Source organism: Teleopsis dalmanni, chromosome 1 (assembly GCF_002237135.1).
Source record: "Teleopsis dalmanni isolate 2A chromosome 1, ASM223713v2, whole genome shotgun sequence".
NCBI classification, from domain to species: Eukaryota; Metazoa; Arthropoda; class Insecta; order Diptera; family Diopsidae; genus Teleopsis; species Teleopsis dalmanni.
The window spans coordinates 27,717,449-27,739,312 of NC_051846.1; the positions used below are offsets into that span (position 1 = coordinate 27,717,449).

Genomic DNA, 21,864 nt, shown 5'->3' on the forward strand with positions numbered 1-21,864 from the left:
ATCAGCTGATTTAAATACGAAGTGCAATAGCTAAATAAATTAGTAGTGTTGGCAAATGTTAAATTTATAATGCATTGTAAAGTATTATAAATTGCTTATTTCCCAATAATTTTCAGTTGGCTAAAGTTGTGCTAAAAATATGTTTTATTGCAATATGCAATTATCCTGAACGTATATTTTGCGGTTATAAAGTTTTTTGTGATTATAGTAGAGGTTGTAGAAAATTTTAAAAACACTCGCAAAAAATTGCATACAAATAAATTAGTAACAACTCATTCAATAACTTGATTTTAGCAATTTTCCAAATTAGCATCCATTGCGACATGTTAATATGCTGTAAAGTTATATATTCACATTTCGTTTAAGTCTTTTAGTACACATTTAACACTTTAACATTGTAACAATTTTGAACCAGTTGAGTATTTAAGAAAAATATTGTAATGAGGCTCATCATGAACTTTAGTTATTGAAGTTCGCAAAAGTTTATTATTTAAGCTCAAATGTTCACACACAACGTTAGCGGGCTTTCATTTGCTTGAATTACACAGCATTACGTTCCTAATGCTCTATACATAAGAAAGAACAAATCATGCAACAAATAATGCCTCTACGAGCAGAATAGTATTGAAATTTGATCCAAGTGCGGCTTTGGATCAGTTGGTTAAGGTGCGCTGATTCTGAGCTTCACATTTGGCAGGACCCGAGCTCGATTCCTGGTACTTGCAGTCTCAAAAATAATTATTTATGAATTATTAAATACAAGAATTATTTCCAAGACCACTGATGATGGTATTTGGCAATTCTAGAAACAGCTGTATGGTCAGCCAAAAATTCAATTAATTAAAATAATATAAAAAATACAAATTTTTGTAGTTGTAGTTCACTACTGTTCGAAAAACCTCTTCAACAAATAAATGATACATATTTACTAAGTTATTTAGGAAAATGCGTAAATTACGACATTGTAAACATAATTCCATTTACTTATAATAAACTAATTGAAATATAATTGTTTTTCAAAGTAGATTTTCAAGCTGATAAGTTCGATTTATTAGAATAAGTTAAACACAAAATATTATTACAATAAATGTTTAAATTTATTGATCAACATTAATTTATTTTATGATATATAAACATTATTTTAAAATGCAATAATAATTGTGTTAAAATAAATGTTTGTTCACATAGAAAAGATTTATATCTGCTACTTAACAAAATTGTTAAAAAAATTTACCAAAATGCAACTCTGTTCATTATTTCTCTACCATTTAAAGTTACTGAAAGAAATTTTCTAAGAGATAAACTAATAGAAATTTTAATTGATTGTTTATATTGATAATATATATATATTAAAATCAAACTTAAACATGTACTCTGACGCCGATTCAAATGACTATCTTGAATCTGGAGAAGTGTATGTTGGTGACAACTTTTTTGCGAAATTTCTGGTTATTGGATTATTTCTTGGTGCAATGTTTGAATTGTTTATAGTAACTTCTACCTTCATGCATCCTGAAGACGACCAAAATAGTGAGCACGGTGAAGTAAGTAAAATATTGCATTATCATTGTGAAGAACATGTTAAAAATACTTCATAATAAATACTATAAATTATAAAAATATTAGTAATAACATAATGAGCCAATAGGCCTGAGTGGATTCTTTGTATCGCCGGTATAACTTAACTTGATAATGATAAACATTTCAGTATAATGTTATAATTTTGCATATCTAATTATTTCTCGTTGGAGATTGTGACAAACAAGTGCATTAAGTAAGTTTAGTTTGCTTGATTAAAACGTGACATGGGGAAAAAAGAATTTTAGTTGGACATTACGACGTTCGTCGCAATTAGTTGCTTCTCGTAAAGACTATAAGATGTCGTTAATAGATGTCATATAATCGACATCTGCTGGACAAGCATCATATTTATCAAACGCTTCTGGCAACTAACAAATTTAAAACCGTTTGCGAAGGAAGAAAAGTGCAGGAAAAACAAAAAGATCGGACAAACTCTTCATAGAGATCCATTCTAGATTTCGAAAAGTGTGTCGCTTTCGCCAAGAATCCTCAAACAAGAGATAGAAAATGTTATATCCCAGTTTGTTTACACTCTTGCAAGTCGACTCGGCTTATGTAAAGCAATATGTGCTATTTTTCATGCAAAATCCATAAAGAATTCAAATAAAAATTATTCAATTAGGTTTCTTAATTGACTTGGCAAAATATTATAAAAAAAATAAAAACCTACTAAATCTTTTAGTCAGTTAATACCTGAAAGTAACATGCCTGAGAATTATTATTTCTGCAAGAGAGAGAGTCTTTTGTAGATAGGCTAACCTCTCAAATGGTTTCATTGAATGTTAGAGCGGAATATGTTAAAAACAATAAATTTTTTTTTCTAATTTTTATTTATCATGAATTGTTTTACATATTAATTATTAATTTTGTTTTTATTTTTAGGAGATAAAGCTTCCTGAAAGTTTGCCACTTCGCCGTTTGCACCGACTCCGTAAGCTAGAAAAGAAAAAGAGACGTTAGTTAAGACGGCTTAAGATTAATTTGAAATATTTAAAATATGAGAAACGTTCAGATTCATGTTATTTAGAGAGTGAATAATTTAAAGCAGCCCAGGATAACATATTTTATTAATTTACTGCAACATGAATTAATAATGGACAAATTAGTTTATCTCTGCTCTCTTAATCAGTTCTTATATTTAGAACTTACATTATAAGTCTAGGCTGTTTTTATTGGAAAGATGTGAAAGCTATTTTGGCTTTTTATTTTATTTTAATAAGTTAATTATAAATGCTGATATTTACATTTAATTGTATTAATGCTGTGAACATTTCATTATTATTATTATTAATATTACTTTGCTTTAACGCTAATTTAACTTTATATTAACTTTATATATATGTTGCATATGTTAATTATTTTTAAGACAATTATTTAAACTATTATTTTAATATAATTTTAATGTAATGACGAATAATTTTTGTAATTATTGTTTATAAATGTATTGAACAAAAAATATCAGACTTAAAACTACTAATCTGAAAAAAATGGTATATAGGTATAACAATATTATTATACACGAAATGTATGTGCGAATCATTTAATGGACTTGCTTTTTATATATAATCCACTATTAAGACTTCTCAGAATACTCTTCAATGTGTCTATATTTTATAATTTCAAAATGTAGTTTATAGAATAACTTTATTTCGAAAAACTTATAAGTATAAATACTATTTTTTTTGTTATTTTTTAATATGAATTTAGTTTAAATTAATCGATTGTTAAATTATAATCAACTCCTAACAACTTGAATTTTCTATTTTCAGTTTTTTAAATATATTTTTAATTTATTCTTAGTTTTATTTTATTTTATTTTATTTTATTTTATTTTATTTTATTTTATCTTATTTTGTTATTTTATTTTAAAATACTGTAATAGTTTCGCGTGGTATTTATAGAAATGTAGGTAATTTGACATTATATTTAAAATAAAAAATGATGATGTGTATTTATATATAAGTAATACTCTTCTACAGATCTATTATACTTCTACAGATAATTAAATTTTATAAGATGGATGTTTTAAATAAGAAAATTCAGTTTTTATTTAAAGGCATTTTTCCTAAATTCAAACTTTTTACTCGTATATATACATGATTCATTTAAACGTTTATAATATCTAAAACTTCTGTCTTTCTTTAATAATACCGCGAGATTTTTATTAATATATATTACTGATAAAATTCTGATATAAATACACATAAAGCTTAATTTAATTTATTATCAAAGTAGATGTAACGTAAAAATGATGTCCATATCATTAAGATCAGAAATATTTCTGATTGAAGTTTAAAAAAATTAAAAAAATTTTCAAGTAAACTACTCAATAAATAGTTTTAAATATTCATGTTTAACAGTAAAACTGAAGCACTAATTTTTTTAATTATAAAATATAAAACTGGCAACCGCAGTTAAATTAAAAACTCAGTCAAATAAATTAAAGTCTGTCGTATATCTACGAAATAGCTTATTTAAATAATTTATAATAAACATACAAAATATTTATAAACTAATAAGATATAATAAAACAAGTACATTAAAATTTTTTATTAAAATTTTCGCTCATAGTAAAGTATTAAAAAATTTTACTACTATAAAATATCATATATTGAAATTTCTTAAATGTTGTAAAAATAAATAGCTATATTAAAAATAAAAAAGAAATATTAAAAAATTGATGTTGTAATAAGTAAAAACAAAAAATTTATATTACTAAAAATTGTATTACTACAAACAATTATAATAATTTTATATAGTAAAAATATATCTGAGATCTTACAATTAACACAAAGCTTTTAAGTATCATTCCTTTTATAAGAATTAATTTCTTAAGTAACATTAAATGTTATTTTATTGTTTTATTTATTTATTATTTTATTATATATTATATAAATTTTATAGATATTTTTAAACAAAATTTTTGTTAATTGAATATATTTTCAAAATAAGACTTATGCAATTATGAAATATATATTTAATGTTAGTGATAGTTCTAATCTCTGCTATAAAATTTTTTATATATTTAAATATTATTTTATCTCATGATAATAATAACGAATATAGTGTATTGGTATAGTGTATAACAATTTTTCTATCTAAATGTGAATACTCATCAATAAATCATACATATTTGACTTATTAAAAAAAAGTGGTAAACATTTTTTTATCTATCTAAATTTACTATCTAAATTCTTATTATCTAAATTTTTGACAGCGAGTGTCAGGCATCAGGCGTATAATTGAACCAATGAATATCATATAAACCCATTTTGTGGAAATTATATAGTATGTTAAAATAGCGCTCTAACTGGCAATCACAGTTTTTTTTTTGCTAAAGTATCGCACCGTGTTCGGGTATTGTCATTAGGCAATACACCGTGGCCATGGGTCTATAACCATGTAAATGCATATGGAGTCATGACAGTGACGAAACTTCAGTTAGTAGATAAATGAAGATTTGGACAGATGAATAATGTGTTCTAATATAGAGATAGCAGCAGAATCTATTTAAAAAACAATGGATTATTATTTTTTGAAACTGTATGTGGTGTCTCATTGAGCCCCATTAGCTACGAGAAAACTGGGTGTGATTTAAATTGAAGTCAATTAGGATTAAGACAGGCAAACCTAGCCACTTCTATCGAACGGGTCCAAAAGTCGATTGGACATAGGTTGGCTTGCGCGTTGGGGTAGGAAAACAGATAAGTGACTTCATGTCAAGTGCGTGATTTAGCCACTTTTATGGAGCGGATCTAAAGGTCGATTGGACTTAGGTTTGTGTGCGTGTTGCGAATTGCGAATTGACACCATTTATAAGTGACAACTGTTTATCATATAGCTAAATGAGAATGTTGATAACGATATTGGATATGTAAAAAGGAACTTTATAAAAAACTATTGGATGCGAATTTATTAATATCCAATTATGACTGTGTAAGGTTGTATAAATAAATGTACTATAAAATGAAGGGTTTAGTTTGAATACATTCAAGATATGGTGCTGCAGTCCACAGTTTTTGAACTAATATTTAATAAATATACCAAGTATATAATATACTTACTTAATATGTATACCAGATTTTCATTAAAAGGCAAAATAAAATATATAATATACATACACTTTCGTTAAACTAAAAACCATACGTGATAAAGTTGTAGAACTCTGAATATATAACACATATGGTTTTAATAATCTAATAGTTATATAATCCAACAATTAATAATCTAATAGTTAATAATCTCGGTTTAATTTTATTGTTATTTGTAGAACGAATTCAATTTGCGGTTTTTAATTGAAATTTTGTAGAATAATTAAAATTGTTATAACGATTCTGTTCGTTGTGTATTGTTCATTTGTTGCAAGTAATTATACATTGTCTTATTATAAAAAAAATAAATATAAATATTTATTATAAATTAAATAAAATAATATAATTATTTTTACCAAAAATAACTTTTTTAGTTAATCTCGGAAATATATGTTTTGCTACCGATGATAGCGCCATCTGCAGACATGACGTTGAAGAGGGCTACATACGAATGTATGAATTGTAGAGTTACATGAAAGTGTAAGAATGCATATTAGGGAAACGTAAGTCGACTATATATATTTGATTTCTAAAGTCATTTTTGTTCGATTTATTAATATTTTATTATCCTATATTGGGCTATATAGATGCGAGTGACGTTTATTGTGCAATGGATACTTATCTATGCGAAGGCAAGTATGAACGATGGATTATCTTTTTTGGTCATGAAAAGGAGTGAATATATTAATAATGACAATGATATACATAATTACGTGTATTGATTAAAAAATATTTAAATTTAAGTGAAACATGGTTGTGGTATAGTATAAAGGATGTTATTGCTGTTGTTAATTGCCCATTTTCACGTGAGTTGTACTTGGTCGAGTCCAGTAACCTCCTCCAGCCAGACCGATCAGTGGCTTGCAGTCGTCAGTTGGTAGTACCGAGTGCTTTTTATTTTGGGCACCTGATCCATCCACCAAAGATGCAAATGTCTGCAATCGCTTTTTCCAGCAGTGGGCACTGAATTAAACACCTTTCTAACCAGAGCATTTTCTTCCATTCACACGACATGACCAAGCCAGCGAAGAAGCTCAACTATGACTAAGACAATGTTATGGTACAGCTCATACAGTTCATTGTTTCAATTAATTTAAAACTTATTGCTAATGCGAAGGGGACATTAATCTTCCAAAGAATACAGAAGATTCTTTGTTATTGTGTTATATGTCGAATATCAATACCTTATTTTAAGTTTAATTACTCTTAATTCCAGTACGAAGGATCCAATATTGACATTAAGTCCAGGATAGCCCCATATAAAGAGGGGTTTTTTAAAAATGAATTCAAAGATCATGCGTTGAAATGAAATAATCTAAGCCAGAAAGTATGTGTGTAGTGTAGAAAGAAGGAAGGTAGGCGTAGGGGAACTAAATACCTATTACACTTGAATTTTGTTTACAAACAAAAATTAGTATTCGTTGGTAAGAAAGTGTGAGTGTATGTAAAAATTTTGCCAAAGTCTAGCCAATGTAGACCTCAACTTTTCTGTAGATTTTCCAATATCAGATGAGACGAACATATTCCATGTTGACTATAAACTCAGGCTGCTTAAACATCTTAATGGCTCAACACTATTGAACTCAAGTTATGCTATATATTATTACATAAAATGTAATTGGTAAGTTTAAATATGAATAAATTTATTCGAAAGAAATCAATTTTAATACATATATTAATAATTATTTTCTATATTATTTAGTAATGAGTTTGGATTTTCAGTTGTTTTATAGATACTATAGATTGTTTCATTTATATTCTCGGTTGCCGACCATTCATTGAGGTATTCTTCAAGCTCTGGCTCACACATAAATGTAGTTAAATCACAATAAGCTTCTACATAAATAATATATTCTGGAATGGAATTATATAGGATTGAATAGTATTTATATTAACTTTTTCTAATTAATACAGGCTGGTATCTTACCTTTATCATATTGGCAGGCTGAGTACTTCATATCGCACTTTGAGTCGAAATGCTTGAAGCAAACATTGATTTTATCTAAAACACAAATGGGTTTTTCTTCTTTTTCGCATTTTTTATATTTGCTACAGTCTTTCGAATTTTTTTTCGAACTCAATACTGAAATATTTAGAATTAATTAAGAAATTATTAATTAATTTTAATTTTATTATTAAAAGTCTTACCTAAAACTAGAAGACAAAAAATTATTAATGTTCTTACAAGTAGCTTCATTGTGCGTTGGTAATATAATTAATGAATTTAATTAATTAACTTTTAATTAATAATATGTTCATCAACTTTAAAATTAATATTTTAATTATAAATATTTCGTAGTAAACTGTTAAAATATTTTACGATATATATATCATATCCCACAATATGTATGTATGTATTTATAATATTAAGTATGTTCGCTTTATTATATATATTAATTTTTTTTTTTTTTTATAATTGAATGAATGTTTTTAATATATTCCTTAAATTATATATTAAATAACTTTATACTGTTTTTTATAAAATTAGTAGTTTCATATAATTGTATTTAATATTATTATATTTAATGTTAAAATGTGTATACATATTTATAATTGTATTTTTTATTTTACGTAGGCTTTATCGCGTTATTATGTATAATATCAACTATTTTAATTTACATGTATTAAAAAATTTTAAATAGTTTTTTTTAAATAATTTTTTTCATATAATTATATTTAATATTATGATTCTCACTATTCAATTTAAATTTTTTAATTGCTGAAACAGTACATAGATATACTATACATTTAAAATTTTAAATAATAAATGTCGCGTTATTTTATATTTGCTTGAGTTTTTTTTTCAATATACAAATTGCATATAAACTAACTTTTTAACAATGTTTTTAAAACAATTAGTTTGTATTAATTATATTGTATTTATGGTTATCTATCACTATTAAAAGTAATATGTATGTTTATCTTAACTTGTTTTTTATTTTTAAATTAATAATAATTATTTTGTTATTTACAAGAATTTTATACAAACATTTTTTATAATTTGTTTTTATTAATTATCTTTTTTATTATCACTTTCACTACCAAAAATTATATATATATATTGTTTTAAATATTTTTATTAAAATAATGAGGATTAGTATATTAATTATTTTAATACATTGTTTTTGTAAAATAAAAATTTATTAATTTAATTATTACTTTAATAATAATACTTTTATTATTATTTTTATAATAATACTTTTTGTATTATTGTAATATAATAATATTTATAATTTAAATTATCTTAATATTTTTAACATTAATTAGGTATTTATTTTATAATTTTTTTAACAATTTATTTGTATATATGAATATAATTATAACTTTCGCTGTTGAAACATTTTTAATTTTTGTAAAATAAAAATTTATTATAATTATTACTTTAGTAATAATATTTTTTGTATTATAGTAATATAATAATACTTATCTTATTATTTAATACTATACTAAAAGTTCGTTTTTTTATATAAATTATAATGTAATGCTTTCAATATTAATTATGTATTTATTTTAAAATTTTTTTAACAATTTATTTGTATATATAATTATTATTATAACTTTCAATGTTAAAACATATTTAATTTTTGTAAAACAAAAATTTATTATAATTATTATTTTAATAATACTACTTTTTGTATTATTGTAATATAATAATACTTATTGTATTATTGTAATATAATAATACTTATTGTATTATATTATACTATACTAATAATAATACAATAAGTATTAATTAAATTATTACTTTAATAATAATACTTTTATTATTACTTTAATAATAATATTTTTTGTATTATAGCAATATAATAATACTTATCTTATTATTTTATACTATTATAAAAGTTGGTTTTATATAAATTATAATGTAATGTTTTCAATATTAATTATGTATTTATTTTATATTTTTTTTTAACAATTTAATTGTATATATGTAATTACATCTTTCACTTTTAAAATATTTTTAGTTTTTGTAGTTGTATTTTTAATTTTAAATGTTATCACTTTTTTATAAACAATAATAATTTGTATAAATTTGTTTAATTTACTTTTTTTCTTGGTTAAATATTGTATAGTTTTGAACAAGTTTTCTTAACAATTTCGTTTAATTAATTATTTAATTATTTATAATTTTTACTATACAATAATTTGTTTTCAGTTTCAGCGTATATTTGTAATTTGTGTTCTATTAAATTTTTAAATTTATATTCAAGTAAATTTAGTTTTTTTTTGTTATTGTTTCCTTTATTATAAAAACCTTTATTTTAATTTATTATAATTTAATTTTCAAAATTACTTATTATAATTTTATTTTGAAAATTTTCAATTAAATTTGTTTGCCGGAATGCAAAGCACTTTTCAACTACTTCTGCTCTAAATTGACTGTTACCGTCTGGAATTATTTATTTTTCAATATTATTTTTTAAAATGAAAAGTACATATTTCAGACACTCGTACTTTATCAGACAAGTTCACCTATATACCAAAGAAGATAAATTTAAGGTTTTTCTGTTATTGTTTCACTCAAATGTCATTTTTATTTATTTTATTTTATTTTTCTTGAAATTAATTTAAACAAAAATTGAATGTTTGCGCAAGTGTTGTATATTTTGCAATAATTTATTTGCAATTTTATATACAAACCCATTTCTGAAAAGCTATGAACTTCTCAAATATTGTATATACAATTGCAGTTGTATAGATAATAAATATATCTGTACTCGCATGTTTTTAGTACTAAAATTTAGTAGCTAAAAATATTTTTCTAATGAATATAATAATTAATTAGAATGGGCTTTGCCGCATATTTGGTTTTTAAGATAAAAACAAAACGACTATTATTTTCTATACTTGACTCATTGATTTAAAACAGATCTTATCAATTACTTTGAATTTATTATATTTTAAATAATTTTTAGAAACGTTTGTAGTGTTTTTGATAACAAAATTAAACACAGCGTTTTGGTTATGTTTTTATCTCAAGTTATTAAGAAACGAAAAGTTTACTAATATAATAATAATAATAAATAATTAGTTTACGCAGATAGTCTATGCAGATTTTTATTAAATATATGTATGTATACATACTATCGTTTCTAAATTTTTGTATCTTATACTAGAAATTGCATAAAAGATATGATATACTTGATGAGCATCTTTTTAGCAATTGTTTACCAGAAAGAAGTTTACTGAGTTAGTATGTGCTTATCAATATTTTTAATATTATTATAAAATAAATATAGGAATATATATACATATAACATATATAGGAATATATATAATATATAGGAAAATAATAACTTATCGCCTTAATATCTCAAGATATAATCAAGTCAATAATAATTAATGGATGTTAATTCGCTGATAATTTATCTAACGAACATGTAATAATATCTACTGGCAATGTCATCTCTTTGCCGGATCGTAAGGTCAACATTATTATTGTTGCCAAAATAGATAAAACTCAAGACGGTTTTAATATTTAGTTTTAAGGAAGTAACTAAGAGTTTTAGTTACAAATATTCGTGCTAGTACTACACTTTAACTTTTGTAGAATAATGATGGATTAAGATGTATTTAATATAAGTATTTTGAGAAATTTCATATAATCTTTAGAACTTGGGTCAACTAAAGTTTTGAATTTATACAGATATAAATTAGTAACATAGTTTCAATAACAGTCGCTGATTTTTGAACTATAGGATCATACTATACTATACTATTCTATGGACTATACATACCTTGTGTTTGAGGTTAACAATCTGAACACCTTACCTATACATAGTTTTCTGAATGGAGGAATAGTATATAATTACGAATATTCGAAATTATTTCACTTACCCTAGTTATCGTAAGAAGGTGTATTTAAATATTCTGTAGAGATATCTGTCGATCAACCACTGCAACTATTCAATCTATAAATATTTTGTTAATAACCTTAGAGATTTTATGCTCATTTAAAGAGTTTTTAATTGATAAAGTTTTATATTAAAAAAACAAGACAAACAAAACACAAATTTAAATTTTATTCCAAATTTATTTTATCTCCTTCAAAATATGCTCCATCTGAAGCGATACACATATGCCAACGCTTAACCCCATCTTTCATACATTTTTCATAGGTCCGTGCAGGTAAGGCGTTTAGTTCCTTCGGCGAATTCTCTTTTACCGATTCAATCGACTCAAAACGCTTACCATGAAGGGGCAATTTGAGTTTCGGAAACAGGAAAAAGTCGCACGGCGCCAGATCTGGTGAATATGATGCCTGAGCGATGACAGTGGTGCCGTGTTTGGTCAAAAAATCGCGTACAACAAGAATTTTCCATAATAAAAATCGCTAAATGCACTTGAAATTTTTGAAAAAAGTCTATTACTTAAGGAGTAGTTAACAAACAACAAAATCCAGATACTTTTTGAGCAGAAGGTATTTGGAGTAAAGCTTCAATTACATTATCTTATAATAGACTCTACTTTTTAAATTGTAATGATCTTGATTATATTGTGAATTAAGATAGAAATTTGTTTGCTATCCATTTATATTGATGGGCTTACCAGTTCAATTGTTTGTTTATAATGGATGATATAAAAAGTGTCTGAAGTTTTTTGGTTAATTTTTAAACAAATATTTTTATTATTACAAATCAATTTTAATAACATATATATTAGTTATTATTATTTATGACTTCTTGCTATATTTTATGTAGCCCTATAATTTGTGTATTAATCGGAAGTTTACGAATCTATATCGTCGAAAAACATGCCTAAGTGACTTTCATTGAATCTTCGGTCAGCCAATTTTTTATCATTAAAAAAGTACCTCCACTATCTCCAGGCAGTTCAGCAGTTGACAGCCAATCAAAATTTCACTGGCTTTATAGTGACTGATCGATTAGGGCGTGGTACATCTTTGACATTAAAATTTACGAAACGGAATCGAAAAAACCACTTCTGGCATTCACTTAAAGCATTTTCACTGTAAATCGTAAAAAATTTTCGGCTTGTTACTAAATGGTATCGTCTTTTTTAAAAAATAAAGCATCACATAGCCCATTTCTTTATATATTATATTAATTTTTATAACTATGTAACTTTTTATACGAGTGACTAATTGCACAATTGTCTTTGCGAAAAAAGTGGCCAGAAATGTCACGTTTCAAGTACGTATTAGTTTGACATAATTAGATTAGTGTTACCAGATATATATGGGTACCAACACCATATATTTACAAAAACAACCGCATAATTTTTATCTTACCCAATATAATTCTTTTTATGGGTAGAAGTTCTTATCTCTCATGCTTTGAAGCAAATTAAAGGAAAGTACGGCAAAGTAAAAGATGTCATAATTTCGGATAATTTTTTAAGATAGAGTAAAAAATCCACAGGTCGAGTTACTTTAAAAGAGCTATGGACGAAGAAGTTAGTATAGTGTTCGTTATCAGGTATATGTGCTTCTAAGTGATACATTCATAAATAACTACCTTAGTAATTTTAATTATATTTTTTTTTAATTATTTTATTATATTATTTTAATTATATATAACATATTAGTCCTTTATTTATAAATATTAATATTTGTTATTACAATGACAGTGTTACAGTGCTAAAGGCATTGGAACTCCATGCGATTTATTTATAATTTTTTTGGGTAGGGATAGACAAAATTAATGGATTAGTGAGAAAGTTTTATGGTATGAGAGCATGCTAATCAATTTTTATACTCTTTCAGTTGTTCATTAAGTCTAAGGTGCACTTTCTAAAGATATCAGTAACATTGATATAATTTTTATGTATCTGATGGTTATATTAATTTTGATATATTATTATATATTGATATATATTTATATATTTTGATATATCATATTTAATAAATGAGATGAATTGATTTAAGCTATGACAAAAATATTTTAGAAGCATCTTTAAATCCGACACCGTTCTCTTCAAGAATGCAAGAAACTTAAACGTGATTTTTTTAATTTTATCGTTACAATTTTAAGATAATTATTTACAGATGCATTCCATAAAACAACACGTACAAGTTTTCAATTCCATAAAACAGACTTGCTTAATACAAATTTCTATAGTTATTATAGATTTGTAGGGTTATTCAGAAGTCTTTCAGGTAAGAGTCTAGTTCGTTCCAATAACAGTCGCAATATGAAATGCTTCTCGAGTTTAACTATTTTCTCTACTATTTTCATAGGTGAGTTTATTTAATAAAAAATATACCAAAAATTTATTAAAAGAATTTTGAATAAATTATTTTTGCTTATTTGGCGCAAAAATATTGTTAATATTATTTTTTTTTTTTTTGAATTTTTCGGTCTTGTAGTTTGCATGACAATCCAAATTATTTATGCTAGACCAAATGATTTGGCTGCAAAACTTGAAAAACTATTGCGTGATCCAGAAAATGATGACAAATTTAATGAGATTGGTGCTTTTGAAGAGGAAAAAAATTATAGTTATGAAGGCTCTGGATATTCCCCTACTAATTCCCCTATTAATGTTGTAACGCCACGATTCTATACAACCAAAGAACCAACAACTGAAAGTACTTTAAGGGTCGACTTTTCAAGCCAAAGACAGCGTATGTTTACTCTTTTATCATCAATGTTTGCATATATGATGGCTTCATTGCAATTTTTTAATTAAAAATTAAATTTAACGCATTTTAATAATGATTTCAGTTAAAGATATATATAAACGTATAAATATTATTTTAGAAATTTTAGAAAATACGCATGTATTGTTTATAAATAATTAAAATGATAAATTAAATAAATAAAATAGGTGGTTGAAGGTATTAACAATGATTCTCATACACACGATAAACTGCTACATACATACATATATACATAAAATTACATTAGATTACTATTCCCATAAATAGTGAAACCTTTAGGCTTCTTGATCGAGTATGATACCCATATAACTAACATAAAGCTTTTTATATATTTTATTATTATTTATTGAATATTCTCTATGAAGAAAGTAGTAACAAGTGTACTAATCGGAAGTTTACAAATCTATATTGCTATAGACCATTAAAGACGTACGAGTTTTGAAATAGGTGTAGTGTATTCTTAAAATACTGGGAAAGCTTGTCGTTAGAGTATCAATTACTATAGAGTTTGTAGTAATTATTGGAAAATAATTTAAAATTTTCGAGCAGCCACTTTAAATTTAAGGTAAAGATTTATAGTAAAATTATTACTTAAAAGTTAAATTAAATAAATTAATAAAAATGCTCCTTCCATTAAACCATAAATTCCATGAAATTATGTTTCTATAAAACATACTGATTCATAAACAGAATCAGTTATAGCAAAACATGGGAAAATATATTTATGTTTTCTGAGGGTTATTGCCCAACTATTTTAATCACAAAATAATTTTAGTCACACATTTAAACCGGGGTGTAGCATTTTTGGTCGCCACTCTACTTCACGAACGGTTGATAATATGTTGGAATTGATCACGAAGCATAATACTATGGCTATAGTCCTTAAAACGACTATAACACAGTTTGATAGTTATCGTTGTAATAGCAGTTACCTATTATTAAACACCTTATACCTTAATTGGTTTTAAGATTGAACCCTGATGAGTGTTCTATTCTATAATGCAATAAATTAATATTTTAATAGTTTTTGGTGTTAAATGTAAATTATTAATTAATATTAAATAATTAAAATACACAACAAATATTATTAAATATTTTATTTGTGAATATAAGTACTTTTAAATTATAAATAATTATAAAATTTAAAATTATAAATTATTTGCAATTATTTTATATATACATATTAAAATAATGCTTGCATATAAATTAATCTTAGTTACATAGACGCACTCCAGGCTTAGAACATTCCTCCAAACCAACTTGTCGGAAATCTAAAAAGGTATTTGAAATTAAAATATATTTAAATTATTATTATTATTATTACTATTAATATTAATAAAAAAGTTGTCTAAAAATGATTGAAATACTCGTTATCGCATTGTGATATCATTAAAAAAAAATGGCATAAAGTTTTTGGCCCACCAATATTAAACTATCAAATATCAATAATAATGCAGCATTTACATAATACGGAGCTACTGGTTGTAGGTAGAGCTGCGGTCGCTGTTTTCAACTTGTAGAGTATCAAAAATCTTATGAATAACTTTTTTCTTGAAAAGTTCTCCGAATTTTATCTTGAACTTGATTATTCCATACGTCCATGCTTCTGATTCATACAAAATCAAAGAATGATCGTAAGTTGTATCAGTTGAAAAAGAGCTTAACATTTTATTTTTTTAGTAAGGCCGTAGCAGAACCTATAGGTAAGGATCTGATTCTTTGTTTGAATTCTAAGTTTTTGACGTAATGATTAGTTGCGACGGTGCCAAGAAATATAAAGTCCTCGATATCTATGGTAGTGGTTATTGATATAGACTTTGATTTGTACTGGAGTATGTCTCTAGAAGTACCAGTCTTTTGTAAATACCCATCATCGTCTATAATTAACGGTAATTACGTTCTCACTCCTAGCTTAGATAAATTTGAAAACTCAAATAATACACAAAGCTTCTAACATTTTCACTCTCTGATTACTGAAATGCGATCTCGGTCAGATACCTTCATAGTCTGGTGGCTGAGGTCTTCTCAACTTGTTCCCAAGAGGTGGATTTACTGGGTTCAAGATTCCCACTGTGGCTTTCGACGCTTTCTACCTACTGCAAAACAAAAAAATTGATTTTTCTTTCTTTGTCTCGTTTTTGAAGATTTCAAAGGCAGCAGTGAAGTTACGCTAGCTACACTCGATGGTGTCAATGGTGTCAGCATAAGTAGCTAACAGTTTTTTACAATGTTGTAAAAAAATACATATATTGTATATATATATATTCAATATATATAATATTATTCATTATATTATTATAATAAACATCTGCCTTGGCATGACCACCTTCTTATCTAAAGGGATTAGCTTGTTTAAAGCCTGGTACCGTAGTATCAGAGAAACTTGTTTCTACGTTGAAGGGTATTGGCCAAAGTCATTCTGCAGGGGCGTATTAGCTTTGGGAGAATAGCGAGTTTAGACAGTAAAGCGTAAACGTGATTCACTAGATATTGGAAGTCAATATTTTGTTTGTGGGTTTTTGCCTGGATTTTTCGCAGTGTGAGTATTTATTCAATGGTGAAACGAGCAGGTCAAAAGTTGGCAAGTGACTTCAACTTTTCATATATTACGGTTGAAAAGACTTTGTACGCGACAGACTTTGTGGGCTGATCCTACGATAATTGGTCCAAATCGTTGAATTGTTTTTTTTTATTTTTGCAGAATATTGAGTATGGATGACTAATTAAATATTATGTTTTAACGCAAGATATGATAATTATGTTTTGGCATATTTTCAATGGAAGTCTAATTTTTTGTAATAAGTATATAATATATTCACAAGCGGCGAGAAAATAACATTTCTGTGCCATATCAATATTCCAAGATCAATATGTCGAAAGAGTATGCAATTTTATGTTATATAGATGAAAATCTAATGGAGGTAACTAAAAGATGATTGCTGAAATATGAGAACTTATTATTAGTTGGAAAAGGATTTGTATTCGGAACATCCAATTTATAAGCTTTTATAATAGAACACATTTATATGAATAGATTTACTCATATGGACAGGAAGTTGTCAATTTTTACACTATTCTTTTAATACAAAATTAAAAAATAAGTAAAAACTGTATAAAACTACTTACGTCCTCTTCCATTGCATGGTGATGCATCCAATTCGCAACTGTTACCAAATTCTTTATAACATATTCCATTAAAACCGCAAACAGGTGAAAGGACTGCTGGACAGATTTCAGGGCACCCATTTTTTTGTGCTTGAATAGAGCATATAAGCATGAATGCTGTAGAATAAAAAATTTATTAAAAATTACAGAATTCTTTATTAATAATACATATTGCAAAAAAAATAGAAAGCACATACCGAAAACGATTAAAGCAATGAATTTCATTTTAATTAATTTAATTAATGTGACTTTTTTAACTCTCTTATTTCAGCAACTGCACCGAACAGCAAATTAAATAGAAGTGATCATGAAATTGATATACCATCAATATATATAAAATTTTTTTAATTGAGAATATATAAAATAAATAAAAATCATTGATGATAGTAGTCACATAAATTGGGATTTTTTTAGTTTCCGTACTTGTTTATTTTCTCTGCATTAATTATTCTATTAATTATAGGTTTAACAAACATAGAGTAATGTTAAATTAGTGCACTCTAAAGTTGGCATAATAGTTATATATTTACCTATTTATACACATGAGTTGATAAAGTGGAAGAAAATCAACACTCCTTAATTGGTTAGTACGATTTATGGATGACGAGTTTTTCAAAAATTGTAGACAGAGTGTTGAGTGATAAATATGAGCAAATGATGGATTTCTGGACTGGAGATAATGTAAATGAGCTTTGATTTGAATTTTCTTTATAAATAATGTCAAGAGTACTAAAGCTTATAGATCTATATTTCTCTATACCATTAGAAAATAATCAATTTTGAAATGAGTGTAATATATTCTGAAATTACCTTACACTTCTAAAGTATTTTTATGTGCTTTCTACAACCAAAAAATGTTGATACATAAACAGAATCAGCAACAACAATAAATTGGTTAGTATATAAGTTAACACCCCGCATCCTTTCAAATCCGACCACTGCGCTTAGTTTCATTAATGACATAATCATGCGATATTATTTCGATCGCTTGATTGCAATCAAACCGAATACCAACTTGTTTGTCTGGAAAAGTCCCGTTTGGCTTTCGTGTCTCTCAACGTGACAATCTAAGCTCGTTCACTTTTACTTGACTTCGGAACTACATACATGTCTTTTTGTCTGCACTTAAATAAAAAATAAATATAACATCACAAACGTGGTGATCATAAAAATATTATAAATAACTTATATATACTGTCTGGGGTTCATTACCCCATTGGTCTTGTCTTTGTCACACATTTAAAACCGGTATTTAGCATTTTTGGCTGCCACTTTACGCTACAAGCCAGAAGAATGATTGATACGTGTGTACACAATATGATGAAATTGATCACGAAGCATGATACTCTGGTTATAGTTCTTGACACTACTATAACATAGTTTGATAATTATCGTTGTAATAGCAGTTACCTATTATTAAACATCTTAGCCCTTAATTGGTTTTAAGACTGAACCCTGATGAGTGTTCTTTACTATATAAACTATTGACGTTTTGTAGTCTGTAATTTCATTTGATATTCTTTGACAATCATCTGATACTGCATTAAAATACATTAATAAATATATATTTTAATAGTTTTTGGTGTTAAATATAAATTATTAAAATAATATAAAGGTAAGAAGAGAAGAAATATAATATTACATCATATTTTTCAAACAAAGGTTTCAAGTTTACCGGTTTAAACACTACTTAAGTAATATTTAAATAATTAAAATACACAACAAATATTATTAGATATTTTATTTTTGAATATTAGAATGTCTTAAATGTAAACTATATTCAACTATTTTATATATTTAAATAATGCTTGTATATAAATTAATCTTAGTTACATAGACGGACTCCACGCTTAGAACATTCCTCCAAACCAACTTGTCGGAAACCTAAAAAGAAATTTGAAAAATAAAAAATAATCATTATTATTATTATTGTTATTATTATTATTACTGTTATTATTAATATAAAAGTTGTCTCAAAATATTTGGAATACTCGTTATCCCATTGTGATATTATTAAAAAAAAATATGCATCAAGTTTTTGACTCACCAATATTAAACTATCAGGTATCAATAATAATTTAGCATTTACTGGTTCTATAAATTCTTCAAAATAGAAATCTCATAAATAGTGTAGAAAATGTCGGACAGAGCTATACTAAGGACTAGCTTCACAGTTTTAACATTGGTCTCAAAACTGTCATTAGTATGAATTAAGTCAGCAAAGTCATCAGGCTGAAGTGACGATATTTCAGGCTGAAGTGACGATATTTCAGGCTGAAATATCTCAGCATATTTATCATTTTATAGAATTCTTTACTGGGGCACACAATTTATATTAAAATTTATATACAATTTATATATTAAGCAATGATATTCCGGAAGAAAGCTGGTTGAAAAAACATTTACGACCTGACGTACGACCTAGTGAAAGACGTAAAGCAGATTGACAATATTTCTAGTGAAACTTAGGAGATCATATTTGAATTACTTTGAAAATTTTTGTTAACATTTGAAAAAAAAATTATGGATGTGTATTTATGCTAATATTGTCTTTATTATATGACGAGTGTTATATCTGCCCGACGTTTTAGATCGTCTAAATATTGTATAGTATATTTAAGAGTAAGTAACTTTATTAAAAAACGAGCAGTGTAAGTTATGTAAGGTAAAGTATAAGTTATTGTATGTTTGATATTATTTTGGCTGATTCTGAAAATATAGGGAACGATATACAATGTCGTATTATACCTTATTATTTTATTTGCCTTATGAATGTCTTTTGCAACAGTGTGGAAGGTACTCCATTCCTATTTATTACTTATTTATTTGCCTATAGCAATTCCTTGTTGTTTCTGATATGACAAGGCATTTCTTTTATGGTATGTCTGATTCGTAATTAGTACTCCCTGAATCGATCACTACATCAAAACAAGGTCTTATTCTATATATTCTTCCACTAACAGTTAACTTCTTTGTTGTAGTATCGTTATAAATTCTTTTCACATGATTAAATTAGCAACAAGTGAATGTTAATACGCTGAACTATGGCAATGCTGTGATAAAGCTTATAATAGCTTGTTGATTGTTTAGATGCGATGGTTATTCTCAGCTTATAGAGGAGCAAAAACTTCACGAATAATTTTTACTATTACTACTACTTACTACCTGATCACTCTGTGATAGCCTCCATGCTTCTGCTTCATACAAAATCATAGGATGAGCGTTAATTATAAGATAGCTCTACATTTAAATTCTTTAGTGAGGTCGTAGCAGCATCTATTGACAAGAGTGTGATTCACTATTGCTAAGCGAGTTTAGACATCACTACGCAAACGCGATCCATGATAGGGTTACCGAAATTTTCATGGGCTTTTTTCTGAGTTTGTCAGTTTGTCGGTGTGTGAATATTTATTCAATGGCGAAACGCCCAGGTCAAAAGTTGAATTGAGAAGACTCAATCAGTGAGTTGGCAAGAGACTTTAACCTTTTATACCTATGCTTCATTTGAAAGGACGTTGTACGCGACAGTTATTAGATTGGTCTCACGATAGTTAGCTAAAATAATTTTTATTCTCAGAATACAGTATAAGGACGACTGAATAAAATTATATTTTGGCATATCAATGGAAGTTTGATTTTTTATAATAAGTATATAACACATACACAAGCAGCGGGAAAATAGCATTTTAGGAACATATGTTAATAATATTGTCAGATCAATATAGTGGAAGAGTAATAATATCAAACTATATAGATAAATATCTAATCGAAGTAACTAAAAGCTAATTGCTGAAATATTAGAACTATTCATTAGTTAGAAATATATTAATTAATTTTTAAAATCTATGTAAGAAATGTCTATCTGTTGAACATCTCATTTGTAGGCTTTGTTAATAAAATAAATTATTGGGATCAAATCTGCTTATTTGAACAGAAACTTGTTAACTTTCAAACTATTGTTTTAATGGAAATTTATAAAAAAAACTAAAAGAACTCTTAATTCTAGAAACTACTTACGTCCTTTTCCATTGCATGCTGATGCACCCAATTCGCAACTATTACCAAACTGTTTATAACATTTTCCATTGAAAGCACAAACGGGTGAAAAAATTGCTGGACAGAATCGAGGACAATCATCTTTTTGTGCTTGAATAGAGCATACAAGCACTAATGCTGCAGAACAAAAATTTATTAGAAAATTCACAATTTGTTATTAATAATACATATTGTAAGAAAAAAAGAACACAAACCGAAAATAATTAAAGCAATGAATTTCATTTTAATTAATTTAAATTTAATTAATTTTTTTAAAACTCTTTTTTTAACAACTGCACCGAACAGCAAATTAAATAGAAGTGGTCATGAAATTGATTATAGCTTCAACATATATAAAATATTTTTACC

General features: G+C 25.9%; 4 protein-coding genes across 4 annotated transcripts; 2 read left to right on the plus strand and 2 right to left on the minus strand.

The window, feature by feature from the left end:
* Positions 1 to 1,272: 1,272 nt before the first annotated feature.
* LOC119673146 (protein anon-73B1) lies at positions 1,273 to 2,812 on the plus strand. The gene is made up of 2 exons (XM_038084382.1): positions 1,273 to 1,544; positions 2,464 to 2,812. The coding sequence occupies exons 1-2, from the start codon at positions 1,368 to 1,370 to the stop codon at positions 2,539 to 2,541; spliced, it is 255 nt and encodes an 84-aa protein (XP_037940310.1). The 5' UTR covers positions 1,273 to 1,367; the 3' UTR covers positions 2,542 to 2,812.
* A 10,931-nt stretch (positions 2,813 to 13,743) lies between these two features.
* On the plus strand, positions 13,744 to 14,376 carry LOC119669015. The gene is made up of 2 exons (XM_038078741.1): positions 13,744 to 13,872; positions 14,002 to 14,376. The coding sequence occupies exons 1-2, from the start codon at positions 13,827 to 13,829 to the stop codon at positions 14,322 to 14,324; spliced, it is 369 nt and encodes a 122-aa protein (XP_037934669.1). The 5' UTR covers positions 13,744 to 13,826; the 3' UTR covers positions 14,325 to 14,376.
* A 1,081-nt stretch (positions 14,377 to 15,457) lies between these two features.
* On the minus strand, positions 15,458 to 17,745 carry LOC119673245 (vasotab-like). The gene is made up of 3 exons (XM_038084488.1): positions 17,658 to 17,745; positions 17,422 to 17,577; positions 15,458 to 15,566 (listed from the first exon to the last, which is right to left on the minus strand). The coding sequence occupies exons 1-3, from the start codon at positions 17,683 to 17,685 to the stop codon at positions 15,508 to 15,510; spliced, it is 243 nt and encodes an 80-aa protein (XP_037940416.1). The 5' UTR covers positions 17,686 to 17,745; the 3' UTR covers positions 15,458 to 15,507.
* Positions 17,746 to 19,186: 1,441 nt separating this feature from the next.
* Positions 19,187 to 21,800, minus strand: LOC119672495 (vasotab-like). The gene is made up of 3 exons (XM_038083553.1): positions 21,711 to 21,800; positions 21,478 to 21,633; positions 19,187 to 19,344 (listed from the first exon to the last, which is right to left on the minus strand). The coding sequence occupies exons 1-3, from the start codon at positions 21,736 to 21,738 to the stop codon at positions 19,286 to 19,288; spliced, it is 243 nt and encodes an 80-aa protein (XP_037939481.1). The 5' UTR covers positions 21,739 to 21,800; the 3' UTR covers positions 19,187 to 19,285.
* Between the last annotated feature and the right edge of the window lie 64 nt (positions 21,801 to 21,864).